Source organism: Ciconia boyciana, chromosome 1 (assembly GCF_034638445.1).
Source record: "Ciconia boyciana chromosome 1, ASM3463844v1, whole genome shotgun sequence".
Taxonomy (NCBI): domain Eukaryota; kingdom Metazoa; phylum Chordata; class Aves; order Ciconiiformes; family Ciconiidae; genus Ciconia; species Ciconia boyciana.
In genome coordinates, this window is record NC_132934.1 from 38,160,023 (window position 1) to 38,180,858 (window position 20,836).

At 45.1% G+C, this 20,836-nt stretch overlaps 3 protein-coding genes and 1 non-coding gene across 9 annotated transcripts in view; 1 reads left to right on the plus strand and 3 right to left on the minus strand.

The window, feature by feature from the left end:
- Positions 1–380: 380 nt before the first annotated feature.
- KICS2 (KICSTOR subunit 2) lies at positions 381–10,728 on the minus strand. Of its 2 annotated transcripts, XM_072862846.1 has the most exons (4): positions 10,375–10,727; positions 8,072–8,145; positions 7,857–7,993; positions 381–3,127 (listed from the first exon to the last, which is right to left on the minus strand). In XM_072862846.1, exons 1-4 carry the CDS (start codon positions 10,607–10,609, stop codon positions 2,311–2,313), a joined length of 1,263 nt encoding a protein of 420 aa, XP_072718947.1. In that variant the 5' UTR covers positions 10,610–10,727; the 3' UTR covers positions 381–2,310. The 2 variants fall into 2 exon arrangements, with proteins under 2 accessions (XP_072718947.1, XP_072718938.1); XM_072862837.1 differs by having other exon boundaries at positions 7,857–8,145; positions 10,375–10,728.
- A 1,639-nt stretch (positions 10,729–12,367) lies between these two features.
- RPL18A (ribosomal protein L18a) lies at positions 12,368–16,133 on the minus strand. The gene is made up of 5 exons (XM_072862912.1): positions 15,979–16,133; positions 15,320–15,499; positions 14,591–14,720; positions 12,939–13,048; positions 12,368–12,517 (listed from the first exon to the last, which is right to left on the minus strand). Exons 1-5 carry the CDS (start codon positions 15,994–15,996, stop codon positions 12,425–12,427), a joined length of 531 nt encoding a protein of 176 aa, XP_072719013.1. The 5' UTR covers positions 15,997–16,133; the 3' UTR covers positions 12,368–12,424.
- On the minus strand, positions 13,820–13,951 carry LOC140646736 (small nucleolar RNA SNORA68). The gene has a single exon (XR_012040542.1). It is a non-coding gene; the product is annotated as a small nucleolar RNA SNORA68 (small nucleolar RNA).
- A 1,193-nt stretch (positions 16,134–17,326) lies between the features above and the next one.
- The window catches only part of XPOT (exportin for tRNA), a 29,704-nt gene continuing 26,194 nt past the window's right edge, over positions 17,327–20,836 (plus strand). Inside the window, exons 1-2 of one of the 5 annotated variants that reach the window (XM_072862870.1) lie at positions 17,451–17,724; positions 20,339–20,449. The gene's annotated coding sequence lies outside the window, so the exon portion shown is untranslated. Of the gene's footprint in view, positions 17,431–17,450; positions 17,725–18,726; positions 18,750–20,338; positions 20,454–20,836 lie in introns of those variants that run through there. The other 4 variants (XM_072862879.1, XM_072862859.1, XM_072862897.1 and 1 more) reach the window with 4 other exon arrangements.

The window sequence follows — 20,836 nt, forward strand, 5'->3', positions numbered from 1 at the left end:
AAAGCAAGTCTCACCTCTTCCTGCACAGAAACATCACCTAGCATCCCTTCCCCATTCCCACAGACACTACTTGCCAAAAACAGTGGCAGGAGCACGCATCAAACCACCAGGTTGCCGAACAGAGTTGTCTCCTTTTCCTCTCCCCATAAAAACCAGTGGGAACAGCCTCCAGCTATTTCAGCAACCCGTAAAAGCTGCTGGTCTGCTCCAAAGGGCAGCAGATTTGTCTTTCACCTCCTCCAACACGCCCCCTGCCAGTGAGAAATGAGCAAGGTGTCTGTACCCAGATGTGGTCTCTTCCCCCAACCTCTTCTCCCCCTTCCCACAGACAGCTAGTACAATGGGGAAATACTGTAGAGGCAGACAGAATTTGTGCAACACTTTATTACACTGCTGAAGACTGGGAATCAGTTCTGGTGACAGCCTCTTTTCTGTTACTCAGGCTGAGGAAGTCAATAGTACAATGTTATTACAAGGTCACTGTCCCACGGAGGGAACCACACAAACTGCCTCAATACTGGCATTTGCAACTTTGTCCTGTTAGAAGGGCAATTCAGGCTGCAAAGTGTAATGCTGTTACAACCAGGTGCCCTCCAGTTGCTAGTGTATTTGCCACTCCTGTTATTTTCCAATGGCAAAAAGCAGTCTCTAAACTTTTGAGAGTGATACTGCAGTCAGACTAAGACTTCAGGTGAAAGGCAGTAACAGATATTCACAACAGACAAACGTACAATTACAGCAAAGCATGGAAGGTTCTATTTGGCACAAAGTGGAAAGTCAGAGCTTACATTTCAAGAACAGAACATGCTTACGTGATTGTAAAGAAATCAGTACTTGCAGCAAGAGGCAAGACAAGTTACTGTAACCTTTTGTGGGAGAGAAAGGGAATCAGTAAAAGCCACGTCTGCGATGGTATCTTTTCTGTTTCAGTCTTAACAGAAACCAACATTTTTACTTAAACTCCCTTTTAAAACAAACCTGATGATGTGATACCTTAGACAGTGTCAACTAAGGGTCTAACTTCACTACACTTCTATACATCACACAGCAGACCCATATCAGTCCTCCTGAATTCCCATGAAAGTGCTTGCACAACTGCATAGCTAATGGTCAGAAGAATCATGCAATATAAGGCTACAGGTACAGCCAAACTGACCCTTTTATTGTAATTGGAAATATTGATTTCCAAAATAAAGCACTTTCAGGGTAACTAGAAAATATGCTTTTTCCAAACCTGGAGCCTAGAAGTTAGTGGTGACATTTTAGAATGAGGTAAACATACTGCATAGGCTAGATATTTAAATCCAAATTCCAGAAGTGATTTGGCTTAATTGTGAAATTATTTAAAACTGGACAGAAAGAAAAAACTATATACTTATAAAAACCTGAAAACAAATCCAGGTTGACCCTAACAGCAAATTAGAAAATAATTCATTTACAATGGGCATTTCCTACTGCCTTTTTTTTTTTGTTAAGGTAGCCAGAAAAAAGCACAATTTTAAAAAAGCTTTGCTGCTTTTTCTATGGAGCTGTTACTTCTAGAATACCTGCTCAACCTCAGCTTGCCTCCTTCAGTTAATCTGAGCCAAGACTGGTACTGGACACACAATGTCACAACACTCCAGTGAATACTGGCCTTCCAGCCCATGCTGCAGCTTTTCTTGCCCGAGCCTGCGTTCTGGAGCAATGACAAAGCTTTATGACACAGGGTGTTGAGAATAGAGACTGGTGCATAACAGAGTGTCAGAGATCCCAATTATAATTTTAAACCCTTTGAAAACTAAGTTATAATTAACAATAGTGCCTTTTGTGATTCTTGTATTTTTATTTAAAATTTGTTGTGAAATTGCAGGTTCACTTTTTTAATATTCCCTTGTATCAGTGTACAGTTCCCAGAAATAATTCCTGTCAGGCAATGCAGTTGTCTGAAAAGATAGTATCTTCCATCCTCATCGCATTTTCAATAAATTCTGTAGAAGTCAGTCAATGATCAGACTAAGATAAAGTGCATATATTCCTTTCTGATACAGGCAACAAAGTTGTAGACTGAAAAAATAAATCATAATGAAACCACACAAAAAATCCTACTGTGGCCGTTTAGCACCCCACAATTAAGTTATCCCACCAAGTACTGCCCAAAAATACTTTTCTTCAAGTGTCTGTTAGCTTAAAAAAAGGGAACTTATAACATTAAAAATAATGGCTCCTTTTTAATTAGACTCTGAGAATCATGAATTTATGTAATCCTTGAAAGCTACAGCTCCCCCAAGGCTGGCATACTGCCTTGACAACTTGTAAATAGTTTGCATTTTACCCTTTGGATCCAGGCTTCAAGCTTGCAAAAGCTTTGGAGTTCTTAAGGGAATGTGAAATTTCATTGAGAAAAGAAATAAAATGATAGTCCCTTTCTGACTTCTTGGACTCAAAAATAACTACAATGGTAAAGTGAGGTTCAGGGCGAGTCAGAAAGTACGTGCTTTGGACTTTGTCATCATAGAAGTGAACAACCTTCTCCAAACTGTTGAGGTCAGAGGTTCTATCAGTCATAATCATGATTACATTGGGCCAGTGCATAACAGGCCTGTCACTGGGCAGAGACACCACTGCAGGGTACTGATCCACTCCTTTGGGGGCTTCCCTGTAAGAATGGGGATGATGATAGCCATGTCCCTGAAAACTCTCTGATCCACGATTGTCAAAAATTAAGGAAACATTGATGGCATCGTACTTCCGGATGAAGCTGGAAATTTTCCCAAAGTAATCAGGATTTGTTTTAGCAGTCAAAGTTTTCATTTCAGATGCTGTTGTTTGTCGACTAAGGGCCTCGTGAAAGTAAAAGCTAAACTTGGCAAGGAGAATGTTTTTGAGCTTCATCAGCCAGAGGAAGAGGTGCGGAGGTTGCACAGCCTTCTGAGACTGCCCTCCAAACAGATGCTTCTTGGTCTCTCGCTGTTTCTCAAAAATTTGGCCCCAAGTCTGTAGTTTTGTGTGAGCAGTGTGCAAGTTGACCAGGGATGGAAGGAACTTCCACTCTGAGATCTGAGCCTGAGCCTTTAAGAGATGTGCAAGTACATCTACTTCCAGCTGGAAACTGCTTTCAAGAGGACTGAGGATTGGATGATGAAATCTAGAAAACATAACATTATTCAAGACATGAGAACTGCTGTACACAACAGTGAAATTATCAGATAGTATTTGTCAATTCACAGACACAAGACCAAACATCAAAGCAGAATAAAGTGTAAACCAAAAAATAAACTTGTTAATTTTAAAAAAGTTATTTTAACATAATTAGGGCAAATATCTCAATGAGCATACAGCACTTGGTATTTGACAAAAACACCTGTCAGACATTTCTCTATCAAAGCAAGGGCGTTATATTCGATCAGTTCAACAATAATCACTGTTTATCTTGATCCATTAACTACTATAGCACCATTTCTCTTTCAATTCAGGTGGGCTTGCTCCAATTTAAAATCCCTTCTGGTGGTATAATACATCTTGATAGTTCTGGAAGAGCAGTAAGACATTAAGTTAAATCAAAGGAATTACGTTATAAATTTGCTGTTTGTATAGGGAAGCTATGAGGAAGCCAAGACAAGCTTTTTTTTTTCTTTTTAAAAGTTCACAACAAAATTGTGACGGGAAATCAGTCAATAGAACCATGATTAACAGTATTTACCAATGAACCAGGTCTCAAACTTCAAACCTTGGTGTACTAAAAGCAATGAAGGGGAAAAACATTTGGCAGGATTTCATCATATCACAATGAAGGCACTGTAACAACCAATTTCTCTCTCACTAAAAATTCAGGTCAAGATCAGCTCTCAATTTAACAGATGTTCCAAAAAGAAAAAAAAACACAAACCACCTCATCTACCAGGTAGAAGTGCCACTGCACATCTTATTCACAAGAGTGATCCTACTACTAGAACAAATCTCTATGAAATGGAATTTTATAGATCCATTCTACAGCTTTCTCTTCTAACTTTATTTTTCTAAACATCAGGAAAAGACAGATCAAGCCTACCTCCCCTTGATACTCAAATTACTGGTAAATTTATAACATCATCGTCGATAAATACATACTTAATTCAAACTGTGCAAAACTGTTCCAGTTACAGAAGCTAAATAGATAACTTTAGAAAGAATGAGTCTTCAGCAAAGACAGAGTGGTCCTTTTAGTAAAGGTGTTCCCTAACAGGCATTTAGGATTCTTAAAGAGGTCTCCAACAAAGAACAACCAATAGTTCAAAGACAAGACTTGACTTAAGTAAAGATAGATTTATCCCCTCACTTCAGAAAAATATCCTGTGTCTTGTTATTGCTTTAAAACAAAGAAAAGAAGTTTATACTGAATCCTTCCAACCAGCTCATCTTCAGACAAAGTGAAAGTGACTCCATTATTCACCTCAGCTTCCAGGACACAATACATATAATCAATTTTGGAAATACTTGCTTCAAAATCAAAACACTTAATTTTGTTGTGAACCAGAAGAGAGAATGAGAATTTTAGGCTTTTCATCCCTTCTCCCTTCACTATTTTTTCTTTGACTTTCCATCAAGCTCTTGCCAAAACATTAATTCTTAGGCTTGTGAAAATTGTCTAACAATATTATCACTATTTTTAAGCGTCTCTTTTTTTGACAGCCACAATGCGGGTCTTGAAAGGATTTGCTATTAAGATGCAAGTCCAAATTTATTTGAAGACAATGAAATTATGAATATCATAAATCAGTTGATGCACCTTGTTCTGCAAACAGGCTAGGTTGGGTGACCAGCCACCTTCTGTACACAGTACATGTCAGCAACCATCATATCTGCCTGCTACAGCAGAGACACAGTGATTACTGGCTACTTTGGTGAGCTGAGAAGCCCAGAGTATATTTACATTTCTTTGAACAAACAAGAGTCAATTAAAAATAATATTCTGCTAACAGTCAACATTATATATTTCAAATGGTTTTGGTATTCATCAGAAAAACAGTTTTGTTGCCATGTATTAGAAAGGGGAAAAAAGCATTACACAACATTATTTATTCCAAATATTCACATCAAGTGCACATTTAGCACAGTGTATTCAACACACCTACAGTGAGACCAAGAAGGTTATTCTTCAACCTTAAAAGCAATTAAAAAATTCCTACTAATGCAGCACTGCCAAGTCTCCTGGATTAACATTATGATGTATGGCTTCCCACTTCTACTTTGCTTCACGGCTCATAGCTATTTTCATGTTTCGCTGCACAGCAGAATTTGTGAAACTGTTTTAATCCAACAATACACACTTCGGCCACAGCTGAGAAGCTTGATATGGTTGCAGAGTAAACTAACAGGTTATGTACTCAGTATATCTGCTGCAATTAACTTTCATAACACAGAAGCATCTGACTGAGCTCAGTATCATGTAAAACAGACAGGTTTTTTTACAATATTTCAATAAGCCAGAGTGTTAAGAACTTAAAAACACATTTTTTTTCCCCCCAATCATTCTCAAAAGCAGAGAGATGCCAGAGTTTTGTTTTGCAGACTATGAAGAAGCCTCATTTTTCTACAACTTTTTATTTTCTTCCATAGATCACATATGCATGCATGTATTTACAAAATGCTGACTAGATGAAAAACATAACACTTAAAAATAATTACATCAAAATAGATTTACTAGTTACTTATTCATTTTATACTAAGCTTTTAAAGGATCCTGCTTCTGATGCTGTTTTAATTATTTCAGTTGAGATCCCATCCAAACCAACAGTTAAAAAATTCAGGAAAAGTTACTTCTCCAGCTGTATTCTATAGAAAAAGAGAGGAAAATGTCTAGTATTGGCTGTGTACAAGTCAGCAATAAGTAGTAACAAAATAGCTTTAAACTGTTCAAGAGTTAATGATTTTTCAGATATAGTCAATATGACTTGATTGTTGACAGTCAATTAATTCTGCCATTCCTTTACCAGCAAGCAGTTATTTGCTCTACATTATCTGAACAGCTATTTTTAGATGTAAAGGAAAGAAACCAAGGCCAGAACCTACCTACAGAACAGATGCCCTGTCTGGCCTTACCACAGTTGGCTGAAATAATGGCACACATCCTCAACTATAAGTGAGGAATATACTGACAGATGGAAAGAGACTGCATAAGAGTTTATTTGACCTTTCACCTGCAAGGGTCAACAGACTGTAAACCAGAAATGCCTTCCAGCCAGCGCACATCAACATAACAGCTCCCAGAAACTGATCCAAGATATGAAGAAACTAAAGGAAGGACCACAGGGAGATTATATTACCCCCAGTTTTTTCAGAAATATTCTGTACATGACTGGGGAGGACCACACAGCAGCTACTGAATTAGCTCTAACAGCATCTTAGAACGTCTCCATCTTAGAGACTGCTCATTAACCCAAAGCAAGATCATCAGTATCTTCCCCAGGGAGACACTGCTTATTTTTTTAAAGAGGTTATAATAATGCCTTAGAAGTACAGACATGTCCCTGAAATGTATTTAAATAGCATAGTAAAACATTTAATATATAACAGTCTCCAGTCACTTCGTCAAAGTATCGGTTTTGGTTTTCAGATTTGTAACAGTGCTGTTGACTCAGCACATGCTCAGAACAGATGGTGATGGTTAGTGTGCAACATAAATCAACTCTTCAAAGCAAACTTACCTCCCTTTACTCTTTAATTTTTATCGCACCAAGGAAAAAATAGGTAAGTTTCATTTTTCAGTGGACTAACAGCCCTGATATTATAAGGGCTCACAAACCAAGAATTGCAAAACAATCACTAGTAAGATCATAAACACTAGTTTTGATGTTCAAATAGCAAAATTGCATAGCAATTTGCTTAAGTTATTCCTAAAAATATAAGGGAGTCAGCTGCAGTGCTTAGATTTGGAATGTCAGAAAGTAGCACTGAATTATTCTGATTTTTCCTAGGTGTACACTTTAAAAATCGTAACTGAAAAAAATAAGACCTCAGAATATTCTCCCCAAATGTCTTCTTAGACACTATTTCACTAACAAAGATTTTTAAAAATTCAACTACATTTGAAAGTTATCTTCCTACGATGGCTACCTTGTTTTGCTTTAAAATAAAGAGCTCGAATTTGAGTCTGTTGACAAGCATTCAAAAATTCTTTCTTTTTTAAACTGCCATCACTTTCAAGACTCACGTGTTAGATATGAAATACCCATCCCAGAGTCATTTAGAAACATCCTGGGATTCTTGAAACAGGAACTATCAGATTTTAACTTCAAGAAACCATAATGGCAGGGACCAAAGACTCAGAGGTGCTCCTTCTACTAGCTCCAATACCTCTTAAGAGAAGTGATAACAGAGCACCATAAAACCCTACCAGGTAGACCAAATAGCAATGGTGTAGCTTTTAGAATTAAGCAGACATATATTCTAGTCCAAAAGTAAAATTGTCACACAAATACCTGTTTTATTTACATATCAATTTGACTGAAGTCCATATGGAATTAAGCCTTGTTTCCCCTCCACTCCTAATGAAAAAGTGCACGAATTCTTACATCTTTTATAAGGAAAATAACTCTTCCTCTCTGCTGAATATGAACATGCAGAGTATTAATTAAGGAATAGGGAAGGAGATTCCTAGAACATGATGAGCAGAAGTACTCTCCCTTTTTTATTTTTCTTCTTCAGAGGAGTCATGTTTTGAGACTTCATGCATTTGATGCTGCTGACCAACATTGACTTCATTCATGAATTTATGCAAGCGGCTGTGCTGCTCAGCAGTCAAAGGACAGCAAACTCTTTAGGCTTGCTTTGAACCTCAACATCATTTATTACAGATCATACGTCTGAGTACTTACTGCCATCAAATAAGCACTGACCTTGAGCTGTATTTCTTTAAGATGGATTCCAAAATGTTTACCAGTTCCTCAGAGTTAATGAACTTTTGGGTGCTGAGCGTGTACATTTTTTCATAGAAGTCAGCAATTTCCATCCGAGCCTGAACAAAAAAACAGAGCTGTTCAGACAGGTGAGAAAGCAGCTCTTCCAAGTGAGGAGCTGTTCCTCCTAGTGCATTGCGACCCGTCGCCACCACCTTCTTCAGCTCATTATGCAGAGATGTGTAGATGGTTCGGATGGAGTCCTTTCGGCTGAAGAATGACTGACCACCTGTTCAGATAAATATGGAGGTATTACCAAAATCCAGGGACAGCACAGACAGACAGCAATACTGGAAAATTGTATATAACCACTCTTTTTTTCCCCTAGGTGTTCCTAAGTGTTGTTTGATCACAGTATTTTTTTTTTAAATCAATAAACAAATTTCAGTGTATTATTTTGCAAGTAACTGAATTACACATAGCATATACTCAGAAGCACTTTATGTAATTTCATGCAAGTTACACTTGTCCCAATTCGTATCTCAGCAGCCAATAATTGCTGCAAAACTTCAACTCCCTTCACATCTGCCTCAGTTAGTTATGGTGTGACCTTTCTGCCTCAGTTATGGCATGACCTTTCAGAAAACAAGGGTTCAGTTAAATTTGCTACTATGATACATGACCTGGAAATACTGTTATCTGTGGAAGTCAGATGAATCAAGTCGTCATGAAATTTTCATAGCCTCCACTCCTATTAATAACTCTAGATCTTTCCAAGAGAATTCCCCTAACAATACCTCTTCAATCATGAAGCATTCAAATTTGCAAAGCAACCTTTAAATGGGAACCATGTGACATTTGTATGTACAAACCAAATGTTTCCAGTCCCTACACAATCTTAATATAAACCAGAATTCAAACGGAAAACAATCACAGTTTATCTCAGTAAGACCACAGTGCAGGTTAATCCATAACCAAAACTGATGGCAAAAAAACAGAAGTCTGTGCTTCTCTCTACCTGCTCAACACTACAAGGAATTTTAAAAAGAAAAAAAAGACAAAAGTAGAGCGTCAAAGTAAAAGATATTTAACTTTGATGCTACCAAAAGACTGTACAAATGTACTAACCTTACTTCATAATTTCTATTTACAGATGGCCTTACAGGCCACTGTGGCACTCAACAGCTGCAGCAGAGCACGGATCACAGGGACTGAATCTGCAGAACTTTTAAAGAGATTCCAAATGTAGGTTCCACTTTGAAACTGCTCATAAATTTTGTAATGGTGGATAGTCCTTTTCACATCCATTTTACACATATAATGTTCAAAAGTGACCTTAGTAATTTGAGGCAGAAAGGCAGAGAATTGGTTATCACAGTGAAACAGCTACCTTCCTAAGCCAAGTGTTGCCCCCACGTCACGGGCAGGATGAAGAATCATCTATTGCTGTTGTTCATGAAGTATATAAACAAACAAAACTTTGTCCCTTCTGTTGTCAATTTTATCCTTTCTGCAAGCACCAAATTCACTTTTTAAAGTCAGCCTTACAAAGAGTTTTGTCTGTAAAGATCTTCTTATAAAATAGTTCCAAGTCACCACTTAAACACCAGAGCAGAATTTTCTTGATGCTTTACTGCCTTACACATCAGACTCATATCCCTTGATCTATTTTCCATGCCAGTCTGCAGTTCAAAGAAAAAATAAGCAGCTTTGCCCAGAGGGTAACATGATGACAGCTCACCCTCTGCCAGTCTGGGATTTTTCTATTCACATACTGAGAGAGTGAGAAGCAGCCAAGATTGTGGCCAAAACTTCCTGAGATCCTGCGGAGTCTACATGAATAACAATTTTTAGGAGGCTATCTCCAGCCCCAAGTACTTACACATGTACTTACACATACGCAGCTCTAATATTAGGCCCTGGAACTGTGACGTGAAAAAGCTTGAACCCTTTGGTCACCCCACTGAGCTCACCTTTTGCCAGAATCTCAGCCAGAGCATCCCAGCACAGAAACACCTCTGTCTAAATCTTGGAAACAGCAGGTAGGTAGCTTGCCAGCCAATAAAGAGATGTACCTACTCGCACAGCCACTGTGCCACCTGCACAGCACCTGCACTCTTATTTGTTCTTTAGGGGTAGCCCAAATGGCACAGCCGATTTCTCACTGGGCCCACGGACACTTGCTGACCCATGACCTGTGTTTAGACGCACAGACACGCACCTCACCGAGGCCAGGGTCCTCAGGTACCTAGCACTATGCAACTACCGCTGACAGACTACCTCACAGGGATACGGCAGCCGCCCGTTCGCTACCGCGCCGCCGACACCGGCGCAGCTAAATCCGGGGCAGGCCGTGAGCAGGCACGGCCGCGCTGGGCCCCCAGCAGCGACCTCAGGCGAGAGCGAGGGGCGGCCCAGAGAGGGGCGGGGGACGGGGGGCCCGAGGGACGGGGGGAGCGGAGAGGGATTCCCCCCCACCCGGGGCGCGAGAGGCGGCGGCCGGGCGGCCCGGCAGTACCTAGCTTCTGGCCCAGGAAGGTCATGCTGTGGTAGGCCTTCTCGGCGGCGGCCAGGTGCGCCAGCCCGGCCAGCAGGGCCAGCCAGCTGGCCCCCGCGCTCTTGTTGGCCTCCCGCTCCTTCTCCACATTGTCCTTGGCCTTGTCGTAGGAGAAGATGCCCAGGTGGGAGAAGAAGGTCTCCAGCACGGCCTGCTCCACCGGCACCGGCGCGCCCAGCGGGATCGACTCCCCCATCCCGCCCGGCGGTGCCGCCGCCGCCGCCGCCTCCACAACGGCCACTACTTCCGGGTCCAGCGCCGCAGCCGCGTGAGGGAAGAAGCTCGCGCCGCCTCTCCCCACACGCCTGCCCTTGTCACGTGACAAGCGAGGCGGGGAGGGGGCGGCTCAGCGTCACGTGACGGGCGGGGATGCGCGGTGCCCGTTTAACGGCTGGGCGGTTGCCGCGCGCGGAGCCGTTTGGCCTCCGTCGAGCAATGCTGTAAGCTCCAGGGCGTTTCCGCGGCATCCTCAGGCAGCGACCGCGGAAGGCCCGAGCCCTCGAGCTCCGCCGCTGCGCCTGTGTTCCTCCTCACGGGTCGGCCGGTTCCGCAAGGCGCGTTGATGTTTTCGGGCTGGCCGCGCTGGCGCTGGTTCCCGCAACGAGGTCGCCTCCGCCCTGCCGTGCTGCTTTTTATGAAACTGAAACCCGAAGCCCATTTTCATGATACATTGTTTTTTCAATTAAAAAGTTCCAAAATACAAGGTCTTGCAGGTGACCTTATTCCCACCCTTCGGCATTTACCCTGGTGGGACTCCCACAGAGCCCTCCAGCTTGTCTGAACATCTGTTTATAGCTTCCCCTCCCTTGTGACTGGGAGATCATAAATTGCCCAAATTAATCCTCTTTTTTTTTCAGATCATGTTTTGGACAGAAGAGCTCCCTGAACTGATTCACCGTAGAGGCAATGAGGAGAGCAGCACAGCTGAGGGGCATGAGGCCACAGAGGGGGTCTGTTGTGGCAGCACCGACTGGTCCAGCTCCTCCAGAACAGCCGCCTCCCTTATACCAAGCAAGGCTCTCACACAGGCAGTTCCTCTCCTGGTTGAGTTGCAGCTCTCCAGCTACTCCAAAACTTAAAACATTCCCAGTTTCCTCTCTGGACAGTATTTCCCTGCACTCTACTCGCACCTGCATTTGTTTTTAACCTGACATGGAGACAAAACACAGCATCAGTTCTCTAACTCTGGGCAAGACCCACATACTAATTAAACTAGCTGCCTACCTCTTGTCCAGGAAACACTCAAAACACACTGTAATTTAAAACAGGCACCGGATGCAAAAAATGGCTTTAGGTGTGAAGCAGCCTTTTTAATTAACCTTAACTACACTGTGTCTGCAACAGTTTTTTTTACTGTGGCATTGTATTGTAAATAGGGTAGCCTAAGGATTGGGTTTGGATACAAAAATTAATTTTCATCAGAACAATGGGTCTAATACCAAAGATAAGTCTGCCAAGCCCTTTGTCACTTTTCATTTCTAGGTGTGGGCACCTCTGTATGCGTATGTGAGTTAATTCGGAATGGTGCGTAACATCCTTGGAAAGGTTCACGTTAGAACGAAAGTTTTGGCTTTAAATGCTTAAAACTTGAAGTAGCTTAACGGAAATTATGAGGTCTTCATTCTTACAGCTGACGAGTTTGAGTTCTGCATGCACAAAAAGCTGCCTCCTTCCCAAATTCAACAATATTTACTTAGCGTGCTTAAGGGACAAAATGAATGTAGGACTTCATAGCTGCTTGACAATGGACTTACTCTGACCTGGAAAGCTGGTTATTAAAATTCTGGTGTCTTGATGGGATATTTTGGTAATTCCAGTCAGCACCTGAAACACTCACCTCTTTCAAGGCAATCACAGCTGTAACTAGGAGGCTACCGATAGTCTACAGAAAATAAAGAGTAGGAAGGGGGACTCCTAGGTATCCAGGACACTGTTTCCAAAAGACAGCTGGGAGTCAAAGGTTCAACTAAGACCTTTATTACAACACAGAGTTGATAGCACATTTTCGTATTTAAAAGAAAGTATTTGGTCTCTTGGTGGTGAAACGTGGTTTGTGCTGGCGACGCAGAACTCTGTGTGGCAGAGGGAACTTGATTTTAGAATCCTGCAAGAAAAATATTTCTATGTTAATTGAGATATTAGATGAACAGAAAATAGTTTGCAATAAATAGCTAAGCTATATTTAACTGCTAACTTAGGTATAGAGAAGTAATGCATCCACAGATTACATATATTTCATAGGAGCTAACAGTTGATGCCTTAGTTTTGCAATTCTTTTTGAAAGAAATGCCTGTTAAAGGCAAGTTTTCTGCAACATAATCCATATTTGTTTTAGTTTAACTTTCTTTCAAACAGTTCTAGCATTAAAGTCTTGATCATAATATAATTGTAAACCTATGTACGCAAGCTTGGTTCCCTCCCTATTTTTGCCTGCAAAGCAAACCTGTACCAGACAAGAGAGCTCCCCGCTTCCAGTCCAATGTTAGACCGGGACCCAGCAGCCACTGCAATGTTACTTCACTTACATGGAACTGCTTGACTGCTGGTCTACGGCACTTGCTAGCAGCAATCTCCTCAACTTTCATGATCTGAATGGAGTGAGCACGGGCACGATGACGGGCTCCCATATCACGGTCTGTGACAAGAGAACTCATTAAAAATAAATCTTAAGACACTACCATCTTCTCAGGAAATGTTTATAGTACCATCTACAACTTTTAAAATTTCTGATCAACTCCACTTAATCACACTGCTTTTAGTATCTAAAGTGATGGCAGAAATATCACAGAATCAACATGCAGCAGCAAATTCTTCCTGGAACTCAAAACCCAACTTCTCCAAGGAAGTGCCATCTTATTCTTCTTGCCTGATTTCAAGAAGGTACACACGTACAGAAGTAACCTACTTGGGACTTATTTTCATTTTTTGCACAAGAAAATTGTGATACAGAATCAACACTGAAATACAATTATTGGAAAGACATGTGAACTTCAAAAGAATTTCGCTTCCAAAAGGAAGGTGCAAGTAAAGGTAGGATCTGAGGTTATCTCTACTTTTCTTAAAATTGACAAGTGATGGAAACGTGAATTGATATTTAGCCCACATAATTAGGCTTTCAGAACAGGAGGAAGCCATCTGTACATGGGCTAACTGAAAACTCCTCCCTGCAGCAGTGAAAATCACTGCCTTCAAATCATGATGTCCACAGCTAGTTCCACAAGACATGCCTGTTGAAATACTGTGCTTACAATGCTTCCCATGAAGATCTAACATACCTATTAAAAACTTACCTGTCAAAAGTATTCTTGAACATAAAGGTATCAAAGTCATTGTATCATGACAAATTAAGTTCTCAGGTCTCTTAAGCAGTCCTTCAGTATGTTAATTAACAGGAATTATTGCAAGTTAATGTAGAACCTTAAATTTCACTTTCAACAGCACTTCAGCTTTTGAAAGGCGACAAGATACATTTAATATTTGCACACATGACAAGAATATCATTATTAAGAACAATATTCTTTGGGTTTTTATGTGCATTCTGTAGTGTTTGTAACACTTCTGGATTCAAGTACCAAAAGCATCGGTATACAAATGGTCTATCCCTCAAGTACTTTACATACAGACTGAAATCAGGACGACCTTTAATACTCTCTGAACCGAGGCAACGAGATCCTGGAGCAACACAGATTCCCCCCCCCCCTTGTGATTTTTTTTTTTTTGTTACTTGCCCCCCCTTTTTTTTTATTTGCTCCCCGAAGGACAGATGCTAGGATGTGCCACATGATATCTGAAATATTCTCTCCACAAGACTTGGGAAGATATACTCAATTATTTTAAAACAATAAATATAGTGCAAGAAATATATACAGCACCTAAAAGGTCATGAAACTCAGTCTGTATAGCAAAACTCATTACTAGCATTGTAGAAAGTCACACCAAGAAGTGGGAATATATTCAGCTAGAGAAACTGTATAAAGTGTGGTAACAAATAAGATACCACATACATCGTACATGAACATCTATGGACTTCTCCAAGAACTCCCCACTTCGTTTTTCCAGTGTTTCAGTTATCTTATCATGGACCAAGTCAGCACGCTTTATGCCCAGTTTAAGATTTAATCTTGTGCTTATATACTGGTCCTACCATTTTATACCTCAAACGGTTACATGTACTTACAGCACTGAGTGACAGCACCAGCCGTGGTCAAATCCCTGTACTCCCTGTACATGTTGTGAGTTCCGCTACGAGAATCATAGCGCAACCAAATACCAAAATTTTTTACCCGCAGAGGGGACTTCTCATACACCTGAAATTAGACAAGAGCACAAAAGTACTTAGAGACAGTACATCATCAGCATTTTACAAGTTTAAGAATAAACATTTTAGAGGTCTAATGAAACCACTGTGGTAAGCTTTATTGTCAAAAACAACTATTTGCTCTCTTTCCCCACACCAACATAGCTATATTCAAGTCTTGCTAATTCAGAGTGAAGTTTTAGTAACTCACTGTGGAAAGAAAAACACAATATTTCAGCTCTACAGAATGTCCTTTAAGCATCAAGGTAGAGGAGGGCAAGCATACAAATATCTACTTTCCAAGGATTATGAGTGTCCAGATGACTCTTAAAAGGTATATTCCACAATTAAGCACAAGAACCAGACAGCAGCACTGACTAGTGGCATAGTTCGTAACTCTGAAGCGCTAGGAAGTAAGTATCTTTTTAGTCTGCTGGACACACGCTGCCACTTTGGAAAAACTAATTTGTCACTTAGCTTCAGAGCAACCGAGGGATAAATGAATTTCAACCTCACCCCCAATAACAGTATTTCATATACATTCATTCCACATATACCAGCTGGAATTCCTTACAAATCTCCCACTTTTTTAGGCTTTTAATCCCACACCTGGCCACAGTACACAATCTCTCCAGAAGACTTCTTCATCTTCTTCAGCTGAGAAACGAAGTACCAGAACCGGGACTTGGCGACAACATGGTTCGGAGCAAAGATCCGCATGCGGTAGAGAGGAGGGGTCGTGCACTTCGGCGTGGGCAGGCATCGCCCGACCACCTTGTACTCCCGCAGCTGGAGGGAGACGAAAGACAGGCCGCCCGCAGCGTGAGCCCCTCCACGCCGCCGGCCCAGCCGCCGCGGAGCCACCCCCGCACCAGCCTGACCCCGCCCCGCCCCGGGCCGGGCCCACCCCGGGGAAGGGACCGCGGCTCCATGTATGAACAGCGCGGCGAGAGCAGCCCAACCCAGGGGAAGGGGAAGAGAGACCACCGGCCCGGGCGGATCGGCCCGCGGGCCCAGCTGTGCCGCCCGCCGATCGCGGCCCCCCGCCCAGGGGCGGCGCGGCCTCCTCACGCGTCTTGCGGGAGCGGCGCCGCCGCCATGTTGGCCGCTCGCCTCCCTCAAGGGCCAGGCAGGGTCGCTTGGGCGCGCAGAGGCCGCTCTGGAGCGCCGCAAGCCCGCGCCGCCACCCTCCCAACGGCCGCCTCGGCCTCAGGCCCGGTCCTGGTCCCGGTCCCGGCCGTGCCCCCAGCACCCCGGCCTTCACTCACGGTGCCCGACGCCTTCATAGTGCTGCCTCCTCCGCGGCCTGCAGGAAAGGAAAGGCCGCGTGCGCCGCCGCCTCCCGTCACCCGCCCGGCGCCAGCCCCGCCCCCGGCCGTCCTCTCCGCCCATTGGCTGGGAGGAGAGGGCGATTGGAGGAGGCAGCCGTCACTCTCCGCCCGCGGCGGCCGGCGCTGAGTTCCGGGCCGGCAGGGGCCGCGTGGCCTGGTCCGGGCCCGACTCAGGGCGGGCGCAGTCCGGTGGTCGCCCAGGCCGGCCGCGGGAGCTCGTCCTCCCCTGCGCACCGGAGCCCGCAGTGCCGCGGGCCCCTCTTCTCGTCACCGTGGCCGTGGACCCGCGTGGTCCCGGTACCGGTAGGAAGAGGGCCGGCTGTGCGTGACTCCGTCTCCTGCCGGCTCTGCTCGCCTTGCCGCGGAGGACGTGGCAGGGAGGCCCCAGGCGGAGGCACCCAGCACCGCGCTCCCCTCGGGGCGGTAGCCGGGCATGGAGGGCTGCCGGCGGAACCTTTCTCACCCATGGTCCCGTGGGAGACAGGGGTTGCTGGCTACCGTGGGGTTGCCCCCGCGGATCCCCCACACACTCAGTTTTGTGGGATCCCTCCTCTCTGTCACGGCTGGTCCCGAGGACTTGCACTCCTGTGCACCAGAACTAGAAACGGTTCTGCAGTAACGACGGGTTAAGGTCTCGAGTGTTGCGCACCTCGTGCTTCGGAAAGCCGCGCTGCCAGAGCCGTGAGAGGGGAATGGTTTTCGCCTTGAATGGTACTGTAACAGCAACGCTGCCATAACGCTTTTGTAAGCAGCTGCATCTTGTTGCTGCAGTTATTTGCATTTAGTCTTTTTTTTCCTTTAAGTTTGATTCTACAGACACGCACGCGTCTAATCACGCAAACCCCCCCGTATACATTGCTTCGTTGCAGAACAACTTGCGGAAGAGGCCGATGTCACATATGCAGGCATCAGCTGGATTACTCAGCTCCTCACAGACGAGTCCACGCCGATGTCTTTGCGGCCGTGAGCTCGGGCCCTTCCTTGTGCGAGTCACCCGGCAGGTCACTCCAGTCGTGACTGCGGAGCTCGCACCAGCGGCACCGAGCGTGCAGCGGGGCACGGCCGGCCCCACCCCGCCGCCCCCGCCTTGCTGCTGCGGACCAAGCACGATTGCCGGATCCCGGAGGGGGTTTGGGGGATGAACGGGGCAGTCCCGGTTTATTAAATCGGTGCAATCGGTTTTATAGTGCGGCGGGCTGCCGACAGCAAGGAGGAGCAGCGCCGGCGGGAAGCTTTGCCGCGGCCCCGGCGGGGCGGGGCGGGGCGGGGTGCTGGAGGCCACGCCCACGCGCCGCAGGGGGCGGGACTACGTCTCCCGGGGTGCCGCGGGGCTGGGGAGGTGGCAGGTCCCGGCGTGCCCTGCGCCGGCCGCCTGGTCGGAGAGGGGAGGTGAGCGCGGCAGGCCGGGACAGCGGCGGGCGCGGCACGCTGGGAGCCGTAGTCCTGCGGCGCGGCGCGGAGGGGCGGGGGCAGCGGCAGCTTTCCTTCCTGGAGGCGCGGAGGCCGTTCCGCACGCGCGAGGGCCGCGGCGCCTCCCCTGGGCGTCCTCCTCCTCCTCCTCCTCCTCCCGCCGCCAGCCGAGGCGGCGCGGCCTGGCCCGGCCCGCTCCCTATGCTCGTGGCGGCCGCGGAGCTGTGGGGTGGGAGCCGGCAGCGCCGCCGCGATGGAGGAGTGACGGGGAAGGTAACGGGGGGGGGGGACGGAAACACGACGGGACACGACACGCGGCGCGGGGTGACTCAGCCCGGCGGTGGCGGGGGGGGCTGGGCCTCCCTGGCCGTTGGCGGGGGCCGTGGCGCCTCAGCGGCGGGGAAGGGGCGGTGGGGGCGCCGGCGGGCGTCGCCGCTGAGGTGGCGGCGGCGGGCTCCCTCGAGTCACCCGGCCGGTTCCAGTCAGCCCGGCGCCGCCTCCTCCTCCGCAGCTGTGAGGCTCTGGGGAAGGGGGGGGAGACGCCGCAGGCTCCCCGCCCGCCCGCCCGGCCCCGCTGCTGGGGGAGCGGGGGGTGCTGCAGGCGGCCGGTCCCCGCCGCGCCGGTCCTCCGTGAGCCGGTGGGGGCTGGGGGCGTGCGTGTGGCCGCGCAAAACATCGGGATTTTTCTCTTCTCATGTACGCTGTAGCTTGCGGCGCGGTTACATTCGCGTGCTGCGAGAGCTGCCTCGGTAGTTGTCCTCCGTTATGGCTCCGGTGGGGGAAGGAAGTAACCGTAAGCTCTGAGACTGCAACGTGAGGGGAGGGACCTCCCCCCGCACCTCCATATTCCGCTGCTCTTGGCGTGCTTCAGTGCGGTGGTTCCCCGCCGTCCCGCCGTGGGTGAGCCGCCGCCGGGCCCCGCAGCGGCCGCCCGCCGCAGGAGGAGGAGTGCTTTGTCACTCCGCAGCGGCCCCGGGAAGGGGCCGAAGGGGTTAAGTTGCAGCCCCGGTGTCTTGGCCGCAGATCTAGACGCGGTGGGGTGTGAATGCCCGATCGCCCTCCTCGGCTGAGCTGCTGAGCCACGCAGTGGCGTTGGCTTTCCAGCGAGAGGAGGCTGGGCTCTTCGACCAGGTCTGCGGGGGCAAGAATTACTCCTCATGGGGAATTCCTGGGCAGTAAGAATGTGCCTGAAATGAAGACCTAATATGTCACTTCTAGAAAGAAAAACTTTCTACTCCAGTTGAAAAGTTCTCGAAGTAGCTATAATTACACAGCTGTTCATTTTAACCACATGTCAGGTCAGTGTCAAGGCTCTAGAGCCAGAGCCTAAGTCTGTAAATATGCTCAAGACTTGCAGCAAGCAAAACAGAGGTCAAAAAGAATGTGAAAGATGATCTTTTACTGTCTTTGGTTTATTAGAGAGAAAACTTGAGGGAATTAAAATGAAGCACGTCACTGGCTCCCTGTGTGCTATCCTAGTCTTGTAAATACTTAAAATGAGTGCTTAAATGAAGTATTCTTTAGTTACTGATTGTTCCTGTGGTTAGCATCTGTAGTTAAAATGCTCTGAATGCTTTCATTATTAGGACACATCTGGACCCAAGTTACACACCTTTGACCATGTTACCATTGTTAAACTGGGCAATCTTCCCCACTTGAAGTGTGACTACATTTTTTTCCTGCTTTCCTGTATGAAAGCAGTCTCTACTATCAAATGCATTTATAAGTATTTAATATGTGAAAGAGAATAAGCTATCCTGATGAGAGAGATGTATACGTGTATGACTTCACTGTTAAGGAACTGCACCTTCCTAATTACAGTAAGATCAATTTGCCACCCAATGTAGTGTATTGCTTAACAAAAAAAGCGTCTCTACGTAAATAAGACAATACTTTCTACACAGCTGTGTATTAACTATTAATGTTATTCATTATTTTTTATAAATAAAACTTGCTTTAATGACTTGATGTTACAGCTGAGTATATCTTGCAAGGGATTTTGTGAACTGAAGTACCATTAAAATTGCAGTTCAATTTTGCTTTTAAAGTGTAACTGGCTGGTAAAATAGATTTATGGTGGAAAAACTACCTGCTTAACTAAAACCATATAGCATGAGAAGCTATTTTGTTAGCTTTCTTAAAAGGCTCATTCAAACAGTCTATCTCATTAATTATCTTCTAGAGTTGGCTAGTCAAGCTGAAACCCTTAGAAAAGGATATATGGTAGAAGGTGACATTTTAAATATGCTCATGCAGCATATACAAAATTAGTAGGACTGGTTGGCATTGCTGTTAGCTAAACAAGTGAAGAGAAGATACATGTTTGAGCCAGGTTATTTTTAATAGTAAAACTTGTCACCCAGGTGTAGAAGATTACTACCTTTGGGGCAGATAATGTAGTGATATCAGCAGGAAAATATGGCAAAAATATGCTTTTGTATATGAAATAGTTTTACTTGTATAATTCTGGTCCAGACCCTAATCGAAAGATGCTGTAAAAAAAAAAAAAAAATCATTTCCCTGCAGCATTCTACCTTTATTTTTATTTGGCTGTTTTGGATGTTGATTATGGGGAAAACAAGCTGGGGGCTGGGGACGCAGAGGGAGAAGACTCAGCAGAGCAACTTTAATCCCTAAAGGTTTTGACCCTGAGCGGGATTGCTCTGTGTTATAAGGCAGTGTGTGAAGCTTGTTTTGCCACGAGTCATCGCTTTGTTCCAGATTTTCTGGTTTCTATACTGCTGCAACCTGCAATTTTTTTTGGTACGAACTCAATGTTACTTATTAAATTGCTTTTCATGATTCATTTTGTTACAGTGTATTTTGTAATGAGTTTCATAGAAATGTCTGTCTGTTACCATGCTAAATTTTGGACTCTCCTTTTCAGGCATGCTTGCTGTCAGTTGTCACTGTGCCACCTTTCTTCCAGTGGGGGAGGGTGAACAGTAGAGCAAGCACAAGACACGCAATACTAAGAAATCAGAAGTTCTACCTATAGGCATGTAGGCAGCTTCAAACCACAGCTCCTTTGTATTTCATCTCTTCCTCTTGTCTGTCTTCCTTTCCCCTACCTCCTACATACTTATGTAACAAGGCCTTATTTCAGGCCTAATTAACTGGGGGGGGGGGGGGGGCTTTGAAGGATAGATGGATTTTTGTACCCTCTTGCTGTTTAATAGTATCCTAGTATTAGACAAAGATTAGGTTTTTTAATCCACTGTGTTTTACCAGAGCATTGCAGAACAGCCTGTAGAGGCGCATCATCTTTAGAACATTTGTCTAGTTTGCTTGTTAATTTTACACTGAATTTTCTAAATAAAAATCATTGCTAGTAAATCAGCACCCATTAGTAGGAACAGAAAACTTTGTTAACAACTCAGTATGG

Coding starts and splice junctions, on each gene's coding strand:
- KICS2 (XM_072862837.1), bottom strand. CDS start 10,609: ATGGGGGAGTCGATCCCGCTGGGCGCGCCGGTGCCGGTGGAGCAGGCC. Junction 8,146..10,374: donor CTTCCTGGGCCAGAAGCTAG/GTACTGCCGGGC, acceptor TTATCTGAACAG/GTGGTCAGTCATTCTTCAGC. Junction 3,128..7,856: donor TTAAAGAAATACAGCTCAAG/GTCAGTGCTTAT, acceptor TATGTTTTCTAG/ATTTCATCATCCAATCCTCA.
- RPL18A (XM_072862912.1), bottom strand. Junction 14,721..15,319: donor AGATTGTGTACTGTGGCCAG/GTGTGGGATTAA, acceptor GTCTAATTTCAG/GTGTATGAGAAGTCCCCTCT. Junction 13,049..14,590: donor TGGTGCTGTCACTCAGTGCT/GTAAGTACATGT, acceptor CTCTTGTCACAG/ACCGTGATATGGGAGCCCGT.